This window comes from Engystomops pustulosus, chromosome 2 (assembly GCF_040894005.1).
Source record: "Engystomops pustulosus chromosome 2, aEngPut4.maternal, whole genome shotgun sequence".
NCBI classification, from domain to species: Eukaryota; Metazoa; Chordata; class Amphibia; order Anura; family Leptodactylidae; genus Engystomops; species Engystomops pustulosus.
The window spans coordinates 213,269,564-213,288,511 of record NC_092412.1 but is presented as its reverse complement, the minus strand read 5'-3'; the positions used below and the strand labels follow the sequence as shown (position 1 = coordinate 213,288,511).

General features: G+C 39.8%; 1 protein-coding gene across 2 annotated transcripts in view; it reads right to left on the bottom strand.

Moving 5' to 3' along the window:
- SEPTIN4 (septin 4) overlaps positions 1-18,948 on the bottom strand; it is a 35,570-nt gene that overhangs the window by 12,154 nt on the left and 4,468 nt on the right. The window contains exons 1-7 of one of the 2 annotated variants that reach the window (XM_072138057.1): positions 14,505-14,654; positions 8,330-9,052; positions 7,936-8,029; positions 4,790-4,876; positions 3,561-3,684; positions 3,113-3,247; positions 1,202-1,319 (exon numbers count right to left, since the gene is read on the bottom strand). In XM_072138057.1, coding sequence (XP_071994158.1) covers positions 1,202-1,319; positions 3,113-3,247; positions 3,561-3,684; positions 4,790-4,876; positions 7,936-8,029; positions 8,330-9,052; positions 14,505-14,555 — 1,332 coding nt within the window. In that variant the 5' untranslated portion in view covers positions 14,556-14,654. Of the gene's footprint in view, positions 1-1,201; positions 1,320-3,112; positions 3,248-3,560; positions 3,685-4,789; positions 4,877-7,935; positions 8,030-8,329; positions 9,053-14,504; positions 14,655-18,948 lie in introns of those variants that run through there. The other variant, XM_072138058.1, reaches the window with a different exon arrangement.

Below are 18,948 nucleotides of genomic sequence, written 5' to 3'. Positions count from 1 at the left end.
CATCAATATCACAGGAACAATCCTGCCTGTTTACTGACATATTCTGTGTTATTTAAGATTGACCTTTCTATGGGCTTTATGTGTATATTTAAAAATTGACAAATGAGATGAATTTCAGGGATACATTTTACAATAACAACATAACCATTATGAGGAAAATGTAGCACTGGAGAGACATGGGCTACAAGAATGGAGTCACGGCCAGGGCTAAATTTACAGCTCACATTGCCCTGGGCTCACACCGGAACATGCCCCCATTTAAGGCCAATTTTCTATTCTACAACTATCATGATTTGCTAATTTTGGGACCACCTCTCCTAAATTAAGGGATGAAAATAAATGGGGGAAAAAAAGTGCAATTACAGTCCTTGTCATGGCCCATGTTAGTAACCAACAATGTTGGGTAGATGCAATATATTTACTTCCCAAAGCCTATATCTCAACCAATGCTCTGGTCTAGAACCAGAGGCTGCACTGGTGTCTGTGAAATGATTTGTGATCACTTCACATGTTAGGGCTCGTATTTATGCCAGTGCTTTGTGGAAAGAAAAAGGTTGTAATTTCATAAACCTAGACACATTAGGTATGATGACTGTAAATGTAATAGAAAGGGCCATATTCACCATAAGGCATAGGAGCATATGTGGCTATGGTGTCAGGTTACAGATGGGGCAATCATCAAAAGAAAAAAATTTGTTACATTTTTAAAAATTTTCCCTATCCACAACCTATCCCTAGACCGACAGAAACAACATGACTTTATGTTCAGTATAAAAAATACAGGAATCACTCTAACAACAAGTCACGGCCAGGGCCGTAACTTGAGGGGGTGCAGAGGACGCAGTCCCAACTGGGCCCAAGAGGCTTAGGGTAAGACTAGTAATATAAATCATAAATTATAATTGGGGGCCTGACACAGACTTAGCACTGGGGCGCATCAGCTTCAAGTTACCCCACCGGTCACAGCTGTGATAATTGGCATAAAGGATACTTGTTGATGAAAGAACGGTAGTTGAGATTTTATGGGGTTTGCAGTGTTACCATAGCTCAACGGCCCACGTATACCCAGAGTCATCTCTCAATAAGGGAATTTTTGCAGGAAAGCTTCCACAAGTTAAAACTAAATACCTAATATGTATTATAGTATAATATGTATTATTACCTCTTCTAGATATTACTTATTACCTACTTACTCACTTACCCTTTGCTTTTTTAAAATTAGTTCTTTTGGGGTCAGACTGTCGGCTTTTCCCAGAATTGGAACAATATTCACTCTGTCATGAAGAGCTCGAAGAAATTCTATGTCCAGAGGACGCATTCTGGAAAAAGAAGAGTAAACGCAGATACAGTATAAACCACTTAAAGTGATGTATATCAAAATATATCAAAACTTGTGATGAGTTTGTTTTATTCATGATTGTTTTTTAGTAAATGCTTTTTTTTTTTCTAAATTTTAATTCATTAAAGCTGCTGGACCTGAATGCAAAATATGTTCTCAACCCAAGTCTCTTTTTATTGCGTAGAAACAGCTTATGGGCCCCTTAAGGACATCCATACCATCCACAACCACAATATTTTGCAAGATCTGCAATGGCATAGCTTACTCCCATGGGGTCAGGGTCGGCTCCAGGTTTCAGTAGGCCCCTGGGCGGCAGAGCGTCAGTGAGCCCCTTTGCAGTGAACTCACATGGCGGCATGAAAAAGTTCAGAAACTAAAAGAGTCTTCTGTACCCCAAAATATTCTCTAGTTTACATCCCAAACAGCTCCTTCATGGTTATTTTATGTAATATGGATTTATTAGAAACAGCCCCGCTCATCCCCATGGGTTCCTTATGTACAGCCTTATGTGGGCCCCCCAGCAGCCCAGGCCCCGACACTTGCCCAGGTATGTCCAGTGCTAGCGCTGGCCCTGCATGGGGTCCACAATGCACACATTACATAATCCATGTATCCCTGTTTTTTTTGTATATAAAAAAAACACATTATTGGTCTATTTAATATTAATGGATACACAGAAGCATATAGTGTGATTATGGCTTTATGTATTTTCAAATGCTTGCCCAGACTATGAAACTTCACTGTACTTATAGGACTTTTTGTCACACATCAGACACCTAATACTTTATAAGGATCAGGATAATATATTACTCTAAGAATATATGCAGTATTTATTATTGGTTTCTAGAATCCACTGTACATGGTATCTAATCAGGTGTGTAATGTGTAATGATTTATTTATGTAAGGCTACATTCATATGAGCATGGCGGGCACACGTTAGCGCATGGGAGAGGAGGAGTGGGTGTGCGCTGCTCGCTTCCACCCCTCTCCATAGACATACATGGCGCACGGCACCGTAATACGAGGTAAGATAGGACATGTCCTATCTTTTCCTTGGGTACGTAGCGGTAACGCTCCATGCTCCCATTGCCGGCCTAATGGGCGCATGGAGCGGCACCTTAACATGGGCGCATGGAACGTGTGCGGCACCTTACCTCTCTGTACCCGAGAAAAACGGTCGTACCCCCAACGGTAGTGTGAACGTAGCCTTAGATAAATGATCTTGATAAATATTCAGGCTGGGATGCTCCATAAGTGTTTAGATTAATCCATTAGTGGGCCCCAAGTCTTGTACAATTGGTGCATGATAGTGTACCCTCAATGTATTTCATACATATATTTTATACACTCAGCCATCCTATATATTCTTATATAATATAGGTAGATTAGGTAACAAACTCTCCAGTTTAATTTATAATACTGTAGATGCATTGGGTGCCATCTAGAAGAATTGTCTAGACAATGAATGTCCACGGATCCACTTTCTCAGTCAGGTTGTGACTTCTGATGCCTGAGATATATTACTGTGTAGACTTATATTCATGACGGACAGAGGTAAAAGTTCAATGGAGAAGCTAGTCAGAAAATTACAATCAGGACCCCCACAATCACAACAATCCAAGCAAAGGGGTAAGGAGAAAGTAACTATTGAAAAAGATTTGTGTCAACTATGTTTTATGAATTTCCAAAGGTACAGCAGTGGACCCCAAAGATGAATTTTTTTCTGGGCTTCAGACTGACATTAAAAATATTGGTCCTGATATTGTGCATACCCATGTCCGAATGGTGACAGGAAGTACAGGCAACAGTGTACACGCGTGTCCTGGAGATTCTTACGGTTTAAGCCACTCTCATCTCGGAAATATTGTTCAAATTGTTGGTCAATGTAATCTGCCACTGGCTTCCAGCTGAAGGACAAATAAACAGGATATAAAATCACGAAAAATTGGGTCTATATAGGATGGTGTTCATCAAAAAAACCCATTCACCTGGCTCTTTAAGCACCTCTACATCCTTATATTTGCTTATATGTCACTTCACAGGTTTTAAAAGTAATACTTTTAAAGAAGGCCTGAAGTGTTCTCCAGAGCCTTCATTATGACCCCTGTTAAGAAGATCACAAATATTTCTGTTATTGGTCTACACACCACCATAGTTTAATGAACTCCAATCCAAATGTTCAACATATGAGTAACATGCACTGTAAAAGTGAATACATACCACTCCTCATTGTTGACTGCATCACCATAGCCTGGTGTGTCCACTACTGTTAAACGGAGTCTGACGCCCTTCTCCTGAATATCTACTGTCTGCTTCACAATCTCTATAGTCTGTGTTACCCGCTCTGTAAATAAGAAGAATATGGTCTTGTAATACAATGTGGTATTGTAATACAACATAGTCACTGGAAAATGTTACGTAAAAAAAAATAATAGGTATGGAGGTGTAAATATAGTATTTCTACATGGTGCCAAAACAACCCAAATCCTCATAAGAACATACTTAAAGGTAATGCTATGTGTATTGCTGTGGGGTCCACATGGTTTACCTCAGGGAATCTCTACATGTGTATTGACAGTTCAGTAACAAAAAATGTGTTCTTGGTAATCATTCCATGCCTTTAGTTTGGGCGTTTTTATTTCTTTGCCTCAGTGATCCAGAGTATTGCCCTTCTCTCGATGGGACAAGTCCTGTCTGCAAGTCCTTTGCCCTTCCTCCTTTTGACCCTCTCCCACAGACACGTTGTAGTTGTACAACAGCCTACATAGTACAGTCCTTCTTTCCAAACATTTTGTAGGGATTGATACTCTATGTCTAGGGATTGGGAACTTACTCACCAAGGACTATCCCATTTAATTTCTCTCCCACCCCTGACCTCTCCTTCCCATGCATACTACACACCTCCTACTTCTCCCTAACCCAGTACTCTCCCCATTTTCTCTTTCCTCCACCTATTTGTTGGTCGTGCTGCTAGGGCCTCTTTGTTAAAATTTCTAAATTTTTAACAGGTTTAAAGAAAAATTGTCTTAAACACAAAGTGACACACTGTTAGTCATGTATTTTTAGTCAGTACATTTGTGCTTCTCTTTTCTTGTTTTTTCCAGGTTTTAAAGTTATATCAGGTACAGCACTGAAAAATTCTTGCGCAGCTCATTTTGCTAGGCGCGTGGAAAAGTCTCTAATTTGGGTGCAAATATATCAAATGTGGCCAAAAAAGTCACAAAAATAAGAGAAAAAAGGAGAAAATTCTAAGATAAATGACCCCCACTGTTTTTATTAATGAACATCCCTAAAGAATGTTTCCTAAATAACTGTAGTGGTCACTGAATGGTAAGCAGAGAAGATGTTTTTTTGTTACAAAGATGAAGATAAAATATCAAAGACATTTTATTTCAATGTATAAATAGAGATATTTAAAGATATTCTGGATTTGAAACCTGTAGATATACCTTCTGGACTTTGCAACTGCCGGCCCCGATACAGATCTGTCAGGAAAAGACTGTTTATCAGAGTTGACTTTCCCAGGCCGGATTCACCTGGGAAAAATAAAATCATTAGAAGCAACATCATGAAGGTTGATGTGTACATCCTACAGATTATTATTTTATAAATAAATCCTTATGCTGTTGACCAAGGCTGACCATCTCCTGGCCCATAGACCCTAGTAGGAGTAAAATGTGAATTAGACTCTCTAACACACTGTAAAACATGTTTCAGATGTTGGAATGTTTGCACCCTGGCTACACACACCAGTCACATATCATCCAGAGAAGCTGGGTTGACATATTTAACAATTTGAGCACATCCTATCCATTCTTAATTATAAAGATGCCTTTGCCTGAGTAAAAGTTTTTATTTTTTTTTATTACTGTGTTTTTTCATATCTCATATAACAGTGGTGGCGAACGTATGGCACTGGTGCCAGAAGTGGCACTCAGAGCCCTCTCAATGGGCACCCAAGCAGTTACCCCAGCACAGAATTTGTCAGACTGGACCTCCACCTACAGTCCCAGGCAGCCCATAAGGTGTGGTTTTCACTGCTATTTTAAAGGGACTTATCCTTGGCTACCTGTAACTGCAGGAGGAGTCCGAAAGTGTGGATAGAGCTGGATTATCATTGGAGCCCCCCGCTTTGGGCCTGCAATTCTGCCTGTTTCCTAGATGGAAACTACAATGATAATCGAAATTTCTCCTTACTTGTACTGTATTGGTGACCTCTGGCCACCAATATGTCATAACATTCCTCTGTCTTGGTTTGCTTTTTAGCAGTATTAATCCTTGTTTACCAATGGCCTCACTTTGGCTTTCATACAAAAGTATTTTATTCTGTTCCCTTATTCTGTTCCCTGGATCATTATATAAGCTATTAAACCTCTTGTCATCCCCTTCATCCTTATACACTGTATGCTCTTGCGTTCAGGGTCCTCACTCCTTTTATTATAAGACCACCTAAGGACCAGACAGGGTTGTAACTGTGAGAGGCAGGGCCCTGTAGCAGACTTCTGACCCCCAGAAGTACAGAAGTACAAAAGTTTGTACACACCTTCTCGTTCAAAGAGTTTTCTGTATTTTTATGACTATAAAAATTGTAGATTCACACTGAAGGCATCAAAACTATGAATTAACACATGTCAAATTATATACTTAACAAAAAAAGTGTTAAACAACTAAAAATATGTCTTATATTCTAGGTTCTTCAAAGTAGCACCTTTAGATTTGATTACTGCTTTGCACACTCTTGGCATTCTCTTGATGAGAGGTAGTCACCTGAAATGCTCTTCCAACAGTCTTGAAGGAATTCCTAGAGATGCTTAGCACTTGTTGGCACTTTTACCTTCACTCTGCGGTCAAGCTCACCCCAAACCATCTCGATTGGGTTCAGGTCTGGTGATTGTGGAGGCCAGGTCATCTGATGTAGCACCCCATCACTCTCCTTATTGGTCAAATAGCCCTTACACCACCTGGAGGTGTGTTTGGGGTCATTGTCCTGTTGTAAATTTAATGATGGTCCAACTAAACGCAAACCGGATGGAATAGCATGTGCTGCAAGATGCTGTGGTAACCATGCTGGTTCAGTATACCTTCAATTTTGAACAAATCCCCAATACTGTCACCAGCAAAGCCCCCGACACCATCACACCTCCTCCTCCATGCTTCAGGGTTGAAACCAGGCATGTGGAGTCAATTCGTTCACCTTTTCTGCGTTGCACAATGACATGGTGGTTGCAACCAAAGATCTCACATTTGGACTCATCAGACCAAAGCAGAGATTTCCACTGGTCTAATGTCTATTCCTTGTGTTCTTTAGCTCAAACAAGTCTCTTCTGCTTGTTGCCTGTCCTTAGTGGTTTTCTAGCAGTTATTTTACCATGAAGGCTGCTGCACACAGTCTCCTCTTACCAGTTGTTGTAGAGATGCGTCTGCTGCTAGAACTCTGTGGGGCATTGACCTAGTCTCTAATCTGAGCTGCTGTGAACCTGGAATTTCTGAGGCTTGGGTGAACTAATCCTCTGCAGCAGAGTTGACTCTTGGTCTTCCTTTCCTGGGGCGGTCCTCATGCGAGCCAGTTTCTTTGTAGCGCTTGTTGGTTTTTTTTGCAACTGCACTTGGGGACACTTTCAAAATTTTCCTATTTTATGGACTGACTGACCTTTATTTCTTAAATGAATGATGGCCACTCGTTTTTCTTTACTTAGCTGCTTTCTTCTAGCCATAATACACATTCTAACAGTCTATTCAGTAGGACTATCAGCTGTGTAATCAACTGACTTCTGCAAAAGACAACTGATGCTCCCAACCCCATTTATAAGTCAAGAAATCTCACTTATTAAACCTGACAGGACGCACCTGTGATGTGAAATCCTTTTCAGGTGACTACCTCTTGAAGAGAATGACAAGAGTGTGCAAAGCAGTAATCAAAGCAAGAGGTCGCTACTTTGAAAAACCTACAATATAAGACTATATATAACCCTTTTTTGTTAAGTATATAATTCCACATGTGGAATCATAGTTTGATGCCTTCAGTGTGCATCTAGAAATCTTTACAGCCATGGAAATACAGAAAACTCTTTGAACAAGAAGGTGTGTCCAAACTTTTTGTCTGTACTGAACATATTTGTATACTCTTACACAAATACACACATTTTTACACTCACACACACATATATGCACTCATATGTATATTTATACACAGCAGGAATTAGAGATGAGAGATCCCTTGTCATTCTGCTGTCCCTTCCATCTCCCTGACATTTCTTATCTTATTCATGCTGAGTACTGTGAAGATTTGCACTGTTATATACATATTATGCTATACAATGTGCAGCATAATATGTATATAATGGCACACATCGTCCATTCTTTAGTGTGACAGGTTAGGTGCAGGGGCCCCCTGACACTGTGAGCCCCATAGCGACTGCTATGGCTGCTACCACTGTAATTACACCCCTGGGACAGGAACTTTTATTATTATGCCCTGAGAACAAAAAAATTCAATGTGGGTGTACTTCTTAACTCATGACTGTATATGTCACTGTATATGTCATGACTGTTTGCCATTGATAAAGATACAGTGATAAAGGTACATTTTTATTACCTGCAACCATCAAAGTGAATTCAAAGCCTTTCTTTACATATTTTCGATGAACTTGGTTGGGTAGGGTAGCAAATCCAACATATTCTCTGTCCTCCTAAACACAGGAATGAAAAGCTTGTTAATTCAACACATTTATGGTAAAACTTCATTTAAATGTCATTTTTATATGAAATACATATCCTGTATTTTTGCAAAGGTTTATAATGGCTCATATAACCCAATGTGGGAGGCAGGGGGCAGCAGGAGTGAGAACATTTGAATTTGTTCATACCGATTCTTCTTAGTGCAGTTGAGAAAATACAGGCACCATTTATGACTGTAAATTCCACCTGATTTCCAAGGTCCCAGTACATGTCATTCCTGCAAAGGAAAGAAATTGTGATTGATAGTGTACCTCAATGGAGTCATAGGGGTCCAACTTTCCCCATGGACTTTTGGGTCTAGAAGGACTTGGTGGTGGCACCAGAGGTGGACATCCCCAGCTTGGAAGCAATACAGGAAGTGTCTGGCTTTTATCTTCTCCCTCATTATTGTTCTCCTGAGTGTCCCTGACAGAAAACAGCTCAGACTCTAGTTGGGACTGCATGGCATCATTGCATAAGTTCTCTATCTGCTGTTCCTTGTAATACTTCTCCTTATCTGTATTGTGCCTCTCAGTTTCTTTCTCCCACCAAAGGTTATCCCCTGGATATTCTATTTGTTGTTTCTCTTGTTGCTGCTCGTAACGTAGCCTTATGTCCTGTTGGCGATCTCTGCGCTGACGCTCTTCTTCCTGTTGCTCTCTTCGGGGAGTTTCTTCCTGATATTGTCTACGTAATCTTTCCTCCTCTTCACGTGTCTGCTCCCTGCGGAGCTTTTCATCCTCTTCACACCTCTCTCTGCGGAGCTTTTCTTCTTGATGCTCTCTACGGAGCCTCTCTTCTTCTTGATGATGATCTTCCTCGTGATTTTTGAGCAGCCGCTCTTCTTCCTGCTGGTGTTGTCTGAGATGTTGGTCTCCCTCTTGTGCCTGGCTCAGGTGAAACCTTTCCTCTTCTTGTTCTCTCTGGTTACTTTCTCTTATGTGAATTATCTGTTTCAGTTCTTCTTCTGAGTCATTTCGCAGAAAATGGTGGATCTGGTGGACATATTAACAAAAGTTAACATTTAAATATTACAATTCAGTAACTAAAGTTATTCCCCATCCTAACACTCCAGAATACTATGACAATTCCAATTCTGCATGGCTTTCACACTCAAATTGTGCTACATAATACACTTATTCTTACTAATTCAATTGCAAAGTATTATACTGCTTCCTTTTATAAGAGCATTGATCCAGGCTTTGAGGGTTCAGCTTATCAAATGCAGTTTTTGATGCCCAAACAAGAAGTGGAGAGAAAATAGAGGAGAAGTAGCACTTCTTCATGACAAGTCCTCACCCATTATGATCCTCACTTGCTTTTGGCTCCAAAACTGCATCTGAAAAACTGAATGTGTTGGTGCACTCTTAATGGTTACCCACTAATTTTGCACAAAAGAATTTTGCAATAAATCAAGTTAATATGAAATGTTCTAATATCTTTGCAGCGGAAAGTGCTAATTGCTCCACTTAATTGGCTCCTTTAAATTTTACTGCTAAATTATATCTTCCTAATGTGTCTGAGTTTATAGAATTTCTATATGAAGTGAAAGGGGAGAAGTAAGAAGGTATTGAGTAACTTGAGCGAGGTCTCAGCTCACCTGTTCTAGTAATCTGAAATTACACAAAGTCTGCAGAGTATAAAACTGCTAGAAAATAAAGGACACAAGTCACGTAATGAAAAGAAATGGTATTATGCCTCAAGGGCACACACTGTGCTATTGATTAATGTGAAGTTTGTTAAAATGTTAGGTCTGCTTTAATGATACTGAGCTTGTGTGACAATTGGGGGGGGGGTGTATTAACAATAGCGCAATATGTGTTAATCAATTTGGCACACTAAATGCTAGAATTACTAAGAGGTTCTGGACAAATAAAATCTAGGTTGGGTACTGTCTGGCATAGATTTCAATTATTATCCTGGGGCAGGCTTGACCACATTAACATAGCTTTCATGCAGAATTATAGTCTCCATATAAAGACGGTAGAGAATTTGCCGTGTATTCACACGGACGTATGAAAACGTCCGTATCCGGACTGTCTTTTTACGGGTTACATACGGCCACATTCATTTCAATGGACAATACGTCCAACCATTTATATTGTCGTTTTTGACACTGTAGCGTACCGTACCGTATACTGGCCGTATAAAAATATAGAGCATGTCCTATTTTCTCCTGTATTTCAGTGCTGTATGCCCTAGAAGTCTATGGGGACGTATAAAATACTGGATACATACGTGCTGCATACGGATGAAAAACGCCATGTATATATACGGGCTCATACGGGACTGGAGAAATCACACGGTCGTGTGAATGTAGCCTAAGACAGTATTGACACAATGACACAAAATAAAATACAGGCGGTCCCCTACTTAAGAACACCTGACTTACAGACGACACTTAGTTACAAATGGACCAGTGGTAATTGGTCATTTACTGTACTTTAGCCTTGGGCTACAATAAACAGCTATAACAGTAATTAAAGGTGCCTGCAATTCAGCTTCATTGTTAATCCTGGTTTTTATAACAATCCAACATTTTTAAAATCCAGTTGTCACAGAGACCAAAAAAAAATTAGTTTGGAGTTTCAATTATAAAATATACAGTTTCGACTTACATACAAATTCAACTTAAGAACAAACCTACAGAACCTATCCTGTACGTAATCCGGGGACTGCCTGTAGTCATTTTGCTACTTTAATTGATCTAATAAGTACAGCAGGAAGCTAGAATTTTAGCATTATTATGCAATGTCATCATAACTTCTCAATAGTAATTGTATATAGATCTATATATACTAGTCACTAAACACAAACTACTTTGTCCATAGTGCCAGTTAGTCACAAATTGCATAATAAGATTGCAAAATTTGATCTCAGAGGCTGACTACATGTCAGGAAGGGAGGAGGCACTGAGGGACCATGAGTAGGATGACACCATGGCAAGAGTTAACTGCCCACATGACTCAGGGTACTTTAATGGCAAAGAGCCGGGTATATTTCCAAACTTGCCTTCTGAGTGAATGATCACTAGGGCCTTTTCTAAGAAAACAGGTTTGTGTTCAGGGCCTTCTAAACTACAGTCACTTGTCATTAGGTTGATATGACAAAACATGATGATAGGTTAGAGATGATGCTCGAAATGTATTTGTCACAAGTTAGGCATTAAAATGCTATTTTAAAGTACTGGAAGGATGTATGTTCGTTTCCATCACTGTATATTGCTACAACATGCAGATCCCATTCCTCTCTGGAAGTTTTGCAGCCCCCAGTACCAAATAGTCACACAGCCCCCAGGAGCCAATAATCCTAAAGCTCACAATAGTAACACAGCCGAGACGTAAAATAGAGAGCATGTCCTACTGTCTCCTGTATTTCTTATGCGTACAAATTATACAAATTGACAAACAATGACCTAACATAGGCTTTAGGGTCCTAGGGAGACTTATATTATTTTGATGGAAAGAATAGCGCAACATATGATAATGTTATTGTTATGGCTGTTCATTAATTGAAAGTTTAGTATTTCATTTAAAAAATACGTAGAGGTTTTGTGATTGTCATTCAGCATGTTTTTCCAGGACATATTAAATAGATGAAGATCGATCCTGACTGCAGTACTAGTGCTCTATACATCCAGGAAGAAAGAAATCAATATATTCAATGGTAATTACACCAGCAATGAACCTCACATTTATGTCAAACCCTACATTAATTTTAGCACAAACAGCAAACTACTAAGCATGTACTTTCTCTGAACTGTCTACATCTCAGCATAAATCCACAAAACACAGAAAATTATTTTATTTTTTAAAGAGTGAACCACAAATTTTGTCACTGTACAACATATTTAATTTATTTTTATTTATTTCTGTAAAGGGTAAACCTCAGTTCATTCTTAGCATAGGTCAGCCTGTTAATGAATGGTATGAGCAGAAATACTCAGTACTGCTCAACTCTATTATTTAGTTATTTTATTTTGTTATCCTTAGTACATAAAAGAAACTTGTCTTCGTGGGAATACCCCAGTCCATCAGATAAGCCTCTGTGGGTATGAGTGCTCCCACAAAACTAAAAAAAAACTACCTTTAAGGGTCACTATCTTGTCTTTGAATTGTCCTGAACTTATTTTGCTCTGGTTCACATGTATTTTCTGACAGATGTAATTTTTTTTTTCGGTATAAGGTCATACCTTTTTTCAAAAATAATCATTCCTTATGGACTCGAGCATCGATACTTAGAAAAGATATTAGTAAAAATCTCACTTTATTAATATACAAATAAAGGGTTTGTTAAAAATACAACATATCGTCCCCAAAGATCTAACTTATATTTTCCTTGTCTCGGTTCACATCTAAGTCAAAAACATGTTCCTTACCATCGGGAAGTTTTTTCTTTTTAACACATTCTACAGTATAGATGACTCTATGCAGTAAAGTTTATATGAAATTATGGTAAATGGAATCTGAATAAATGCAGAAATAAATAATTTGCAGCAAATCTGAAATTTCACTATTAACACAGTTCTAATATATAAAGTAGAGCACATTTTGTCCTCATGTATCTTTCCATCCACTACCCAGCCATAATTGATTTATTGATCGGAGCATTGTCCTTTCTTTCTGACCTTCACACTGTCCAACCTCATGAATTTCAGTTTGAGCGCTCCACTCTGACCCTCATCGCTAGTCTTGTGGCTCAATATAACCAACACCTCAAAAAGGTAAAACATTGGGGATCCTACTTTCCTAAAAATTGACAGTAAAAATTGCTGGTGCCAAAAATGGTCAAATGAAAAATAGGAATTTATAGTTCAACATAAGGTGATAAGATGGTGTCAACAGTCTATCAATTTCTAGAAGTTTACTGCTGTGTAAAGACACATTAATAAATAGCCATAACCACTACATCCCCGAGTCGGGGGGAGACAATATATTCCTACACTGGCATATTTATAATTTGGGAGTATCTTTGGAGGGTCTGTGTGCCCCCAAAATTCTATGCCTCTCAGGGACTGTACAACAATTATATTGTGGAAGCTGTAGCAAATCTTCCTCTCTAGTAGGCACAGTGTAAAGAGGACAAAAGAACATAAGTATCAGTATGGCTTTCTGTTAGCTAAGTGTTGTGTATGTTATTGATGGTGATTTTGGTGGGGCCAGCTGATCATCCAATATGAATAATAGTGTGCTGACCCTCCTTTTACTGAAGATATCAGAATCCTGTCTTCTGAAATCAGAAAAGTAGCCATGAGAGATGTCTGAAAGTGGCTCTTTCTACTGAAACCCTCAGAGAATGATAAAACCTTTCCCAAGCTGAGCATAAATTATGCATGTTTGTAAAGTCAAGTCAGGAAGACTGTTATATATATATCTATATATATATATATATATATATATATATATATATATATATTGGAGATATAATGATATATTGTACTACCAAGAGTTTGCATTGTATATGAAGGAATACGATTTGTCTAGGTGCACCAAAAATGGTTGTACATATTGTAAGAGATTCATGAAAACAAATGCCCCCTAACATTGGGGCAATTCCAACTAGAAACCAATGAGAGAGTTTATTTCTCAAAAGTCTGGTAGGTTGCCATTGGTGCTTACTCCAGTTTTACCATATGCCAGATTTAATACATATCCTCATAGTCATGTAGTTGACAAGGTTCAAAAACAAAGTACAACGTTTCATCCAGCAGAAGGTAAAAAGCAATAAAAAACAGACAGCAATTGTCCTATATTAGGGAAAAAATTGCCCCTCACTCCAAATGTGATAATAAGACTAATCCCAGAATCATTATTTCACCTCCATTAGTCCAAGTCCAATCCTTGAAACAAAGAAGTCCAAGTAAGCCATTGTGGCCAACATTCATTTATGAATTAGTTATAAGGGTTAATGTCATTTGTCATTAGAAACACATGTATCTCTTTTATAAATGGAGCCATAGTTTATTCCATTACTACCTCTTGGGGAAGGACTTTCCACAGTTTAACTACAAAGAACCTAATCTAACCATTTCTAAATAGCCTTTTCTTCATCTTCAATGTATGTCTCAGGGCCCTTGGTACAGTTCTCCAAAATAATAAATCATGTACTAGATCTTTGCAGTGACCACAAACATACATATACATCAGATCACCTCTATTCTCAAATTCTTTCCATTGCTTCCACTTTCTCATTGTGAGAAAGACCTATCATCCCATCTCCTGCCATGTGGTAGCGGAGCCTGCATATAAACTACAAACTACAATGTGTAGACCAAAACCTGAGGTATATACGTCATCATGTCATAGATCAAGGTGGCAAAAAATTGTGTATGATTCAGAAAAAGAAAAAAGTACAGAAAACAACTTGATTGCATCTGGGTACAGATTGCATCTGGGTATAATGCCTACTATATATATATAAGCACATATAGAGGGGATGTTCCTTTACCTGGCTCTCCTCCTCTCCATCACTCCCTGTCTCTTCGCTGCTGCTCTCCATATCTAGGAGCTGTTTCCCAAAGGATCGTTACTGTTTATATATAGAGCAGCACAACCACAGCAGGCGTCATGACTGCCCCAAGACACATGAGATTTCATCTCACCTCCCCCATTCATTATATCACTATGACACCACGATATGGCAAGCATGTTATTAGAGTGCAAATCACAACAATAACTGCTGATACTGCTGAAAAAGTTCATTACAAAGGTAATACATGACAAAATTTAAAAAAATAAAATGTATTGTAACAACAAGTTTTTAAGGGAAGACCATCCACTATGCATACGGGAAAAACGAAATATTAGGAAAATACAAACCCATCAAGTAAAAATATGATGCGGCCCCTGAAGACCTGGAGGAGGAGGGAGCTGCGGCGCTGCCGCAAGCCCCCATTTATTTGTTTCTAGACCCATCTATGTTCTCAGGCCTTGCTGAGAACCGGCTGGAGAGGCCGATATGCCGGAGGACAGCGCCCCTCCCCCTGAATGTCAGGAGACCAATGAGAACGCTGAGGAACCTGCAGTTCCTGGAACTGCCACCGGGTGTCCCCAGCCAGCTGCTGTCTCACCACAGGATCCAGAACTGGATCAGGATCCCGATTGCCTTCAAGACTCAGACAGTGAATAACCCCTGATGGACTGAAGCCCACTAACTTTGCTAACTTATAAATAATTGCTACTATTTACTCCCAGTTGGGCTGCGCCCATATACCCTTACAAAGAGTCAGAGACTATCCAGGGACTCTCCCCTATTTATTTATTTAAAGTCAGAAATTGTCCTGAACTTTTCCCCCGTTGTGCTATGCTAGCACCCACCTCTGCTGATGCAGAGTCACCTCACCAAAGGACTCTGTATCTCATCCGAAGAGGAGACGCTTTGCTGTTATTACACTTTATCCAACATCAAAGGCTGTGCCAAGCGAATGGACTCTCCCTGCAGGAGCCCTCTGAGAGACTTTTAGCCGGATACTTTTGCACTTAATGCCTTTCATTTCTAGAAACAGACATTCTGTTTACATTTTATGCTTTTTCTATCTAGGAAAATGGACATTGTTAATCTGCTACCCAGAGTAGCCATGCTATGAGTAACGCTATGTACCATTTAAGCTATGTACCCATTGGGCTGTCCCAGCCAATGTGAGTTATCTGTTTGCACAACTATGTTATTTATCCCATATGTCAGTTTGCATGTAACCTTTGTTTGCCAGGCTTTGCAGGAATGTAACCAAGACTGTTTCGGACTGCTCATTTGTCTGTCAAATGCTGACCGCAGGCTTATACCTCAAACCGAAGTTTCATATTTGTGTGGCCTCTGTAAACTGCGGGTCCTTAGGGGATGGTGGGTGTTTAAGTAATGACACCTAGACTTCATACACATGGGTAAGACCACTAGATGGCAGGTATATTATGTATCATGTGCAATGCATGTATCATTTATGTGAATCATATTGCCACCTAGGTGAAGTGTTTTCTTGGTGCGAGGAGGGGATTACAGCACATGACACCACACCTTTCCCTATCAAGCAGTTGGTTTAAGGGCGTTAGGTACCAACTGTACAGTCTTCATTTTGTGTACCCAGTCCGACAACAACCCCAGTGCCTGTCTCCCGGATCGTGGGTGGTTTGTCTTCCCCTACACTGCACATAGCCAGTACTTCCCAGAAAGTTCACTTTACCATCCGCACCCCTACATGCTGCGGTGTGCATGATATTACCTAGCGGTTATACGCAACACCCCTGCCAATACATAGGCAGGCTGGTAGTTGCAAACAGAATCCTCTCCAAGTCAGGAGCTGTCAGAAGGAGTCATGAACTTTCTACTGGGTCATTAGGTAATCAGCAGCTGTAGATCCTGCCTGAACAGGCAATGGTTATAGACCAACTGTGTTTTTACAATGTACACTGGAGTGTGATTGGAGAGCTAGCCAACACCTGACCAGGATAATAAAATTCCTGGACAGGGAGGGGCTAGAGGTCCAGTCTTACCAGCAAGCTCTTGGAACCCAGCTCTCCCTAGAAAGCAGAGTTCTTAGGTCCAGTCAGTCAGCCTACAGAAACAGAGTGAAGAGAGAGACAGTACCAGTACCCTCAGTACTGACACTTAGCTAATCCCAGCACCAGAGTCAGGACAATCCAATCCAGAGCTGCAGCTTCCATAGTTTGGACACAGCTCCATCCCAACCTGCATCTACTACCAGGCTGGTGAGCCATTCCTGAGGACTCCTTTTCATGACCACTCCAGTAATCCAAATCTGCTGTGAGACCATTTAGGCCCATTGCCGGCTGTTGTTCAATAAAGAACCGTGAGTTATTTTGCACAACGTTGCCTCCGTCTGATCCGGGATACAGCTGTTACCACCACAGGCTCCTCATCCATTACCTAGGGACATATCTTACTATCTTACAGACACTAAGGGGTTGCCCCATGGAGAACCAGTACATCAGCCTCTTCCTCCATATTTCTTGCACACACCACCTGCTGCCAGGCTGTATGACAGCCCTCCTGTCCCCATACCAAGCATCTTGACCACAACGTGCCCAAGACCGAACTAGCCAGCCAATCCGGTATTCTGGTCCCCGGCTGCCTCCAGGCCCCAAGAAAAGGCTAGGCCCCGGTGGGGGATGTTGCACATACATCAGTGTAAATGCAGCTTTAGACATATGTTGTAATGAATCGTAGAATATACTAGTCTTAGATGTACTGTGTGTAAATGTGACATTTATTGGTCACATTGTAGTTCTCTTGCTCTGTCACCATGTTATAATCTATGACATGCAGTCATTTCTTGTTACTTGCATTATGATGTGGTTGCATAACAATAGGTTTATCACAAAGGCAGGAATTATACTCATAATATAACATTACCTGCTGCACGGGTATAACATTATAATTTATAAATTCTCTCAATACTGTATTATGACTAAATGAGTTTCATTGACAAATATGAATTGATTGTTAAAGTTTTTTCCCCATAGACCTGTCTAGCGTGTGCATGGTGATAAATTACAAGACACCACTGCTAACAGCACATCTGAGGGAAATCCTATAATCTTCTTTGTGTACAGGGTTACCATAGCTGCCAGCTACAATAACTCTTCAGTGTTGGTCATGTGTCCCTACCACCTGTGGATCCTATTTTCTCTGTAGTCGTAATGTACGCATTGCAGCACATTAGTGATAACTGTCCAAAAGTAAAACATTCTTTGTTGCCCATATCAACCAATCACAGCACAGCATGAATTCTTATTATAGTGTCCAAAAATGTTATGCTTGGTTGCTATAAGTAACAAAGAAATTGTAGCAGGGTATAGATATATGACCACATGACCACATATAAATATGTATTGGTTGCACACCATGAGTATGTCATTCCTAAAATATGCCCACTGAAGTTTATTTGTGAAATAGCTCATACTAGAACAGGATTTTATTAACCCCTTACTTTGGCACTGATCAATGCCCCCTGGTGTCAACGGGGGTGCTGATTGGTTGCTATTACGGCCGGAAGCCTCTGAAAAGCCCGTCTGTGTTTCATACACCAATAATACTCAGTCGGAGGTAGGTGAAGCAGTATACAATTGTACTGCAGTAAATGATATAAGTGATTAAACCTGCTTGGGTTCAAGTATCCTAGGAAGACCTTAAAAAAATAAAGGGAAAAATACTTGTAAAAATTCAAATCACTCCTCTTTCCCTGGAAAACTACGGTAAGACTACATTCACACAACAGTAAGGGGGACCTAAGCTTGCGGCTGTAGATACGTCCCCCATAGACAGCAACGGATGCACAGAGCGATACAGTGCTGCAAGGAGCGATACGGTGCCGTAGGACATGTCCTATCTCTCCCCCTGTTACTAGCGATGTGTAATGGATCGCTATGGAGAGGGGAGGAGTCACTGTAGTCGTAGCCGTGCATGCATACGTTAGTGTGCATGTAGCCTAAGTACGACTGATGATAATATAAGAATAATCAGTAATTGGTGACCGCTGTAACAGAAAAAAATCATCCAAATGTCTGAATCATGGCCTCTTCTACTATTTTTCCACTTATAAAAATACAAAGCGTGGTATATAAAATGGTGCTGCTAGGAAATACAATTTGCTCTACAGAAGCCCTCATATGGAAAAATAAAAAGTTGTAACACCCTGCTCTTTAAGGGGTTAAGAAAGACATGATACTTTTGTGCACCTCCATGTTAATGAACGAAGGAAATAAATTGATAATAGCCCATAACTATATTTAGCAACCTATTGAGCAGGTCCATTCTTTCCTAAATTTTTAATGAAATCATTTTGTTTCATCAGGGATACTTTACTTTAGTACAGAAAGAATCTGAAAACGAAATATTAACCACAAATTTTAATAAAGTCTGATGGCAGTTATATATA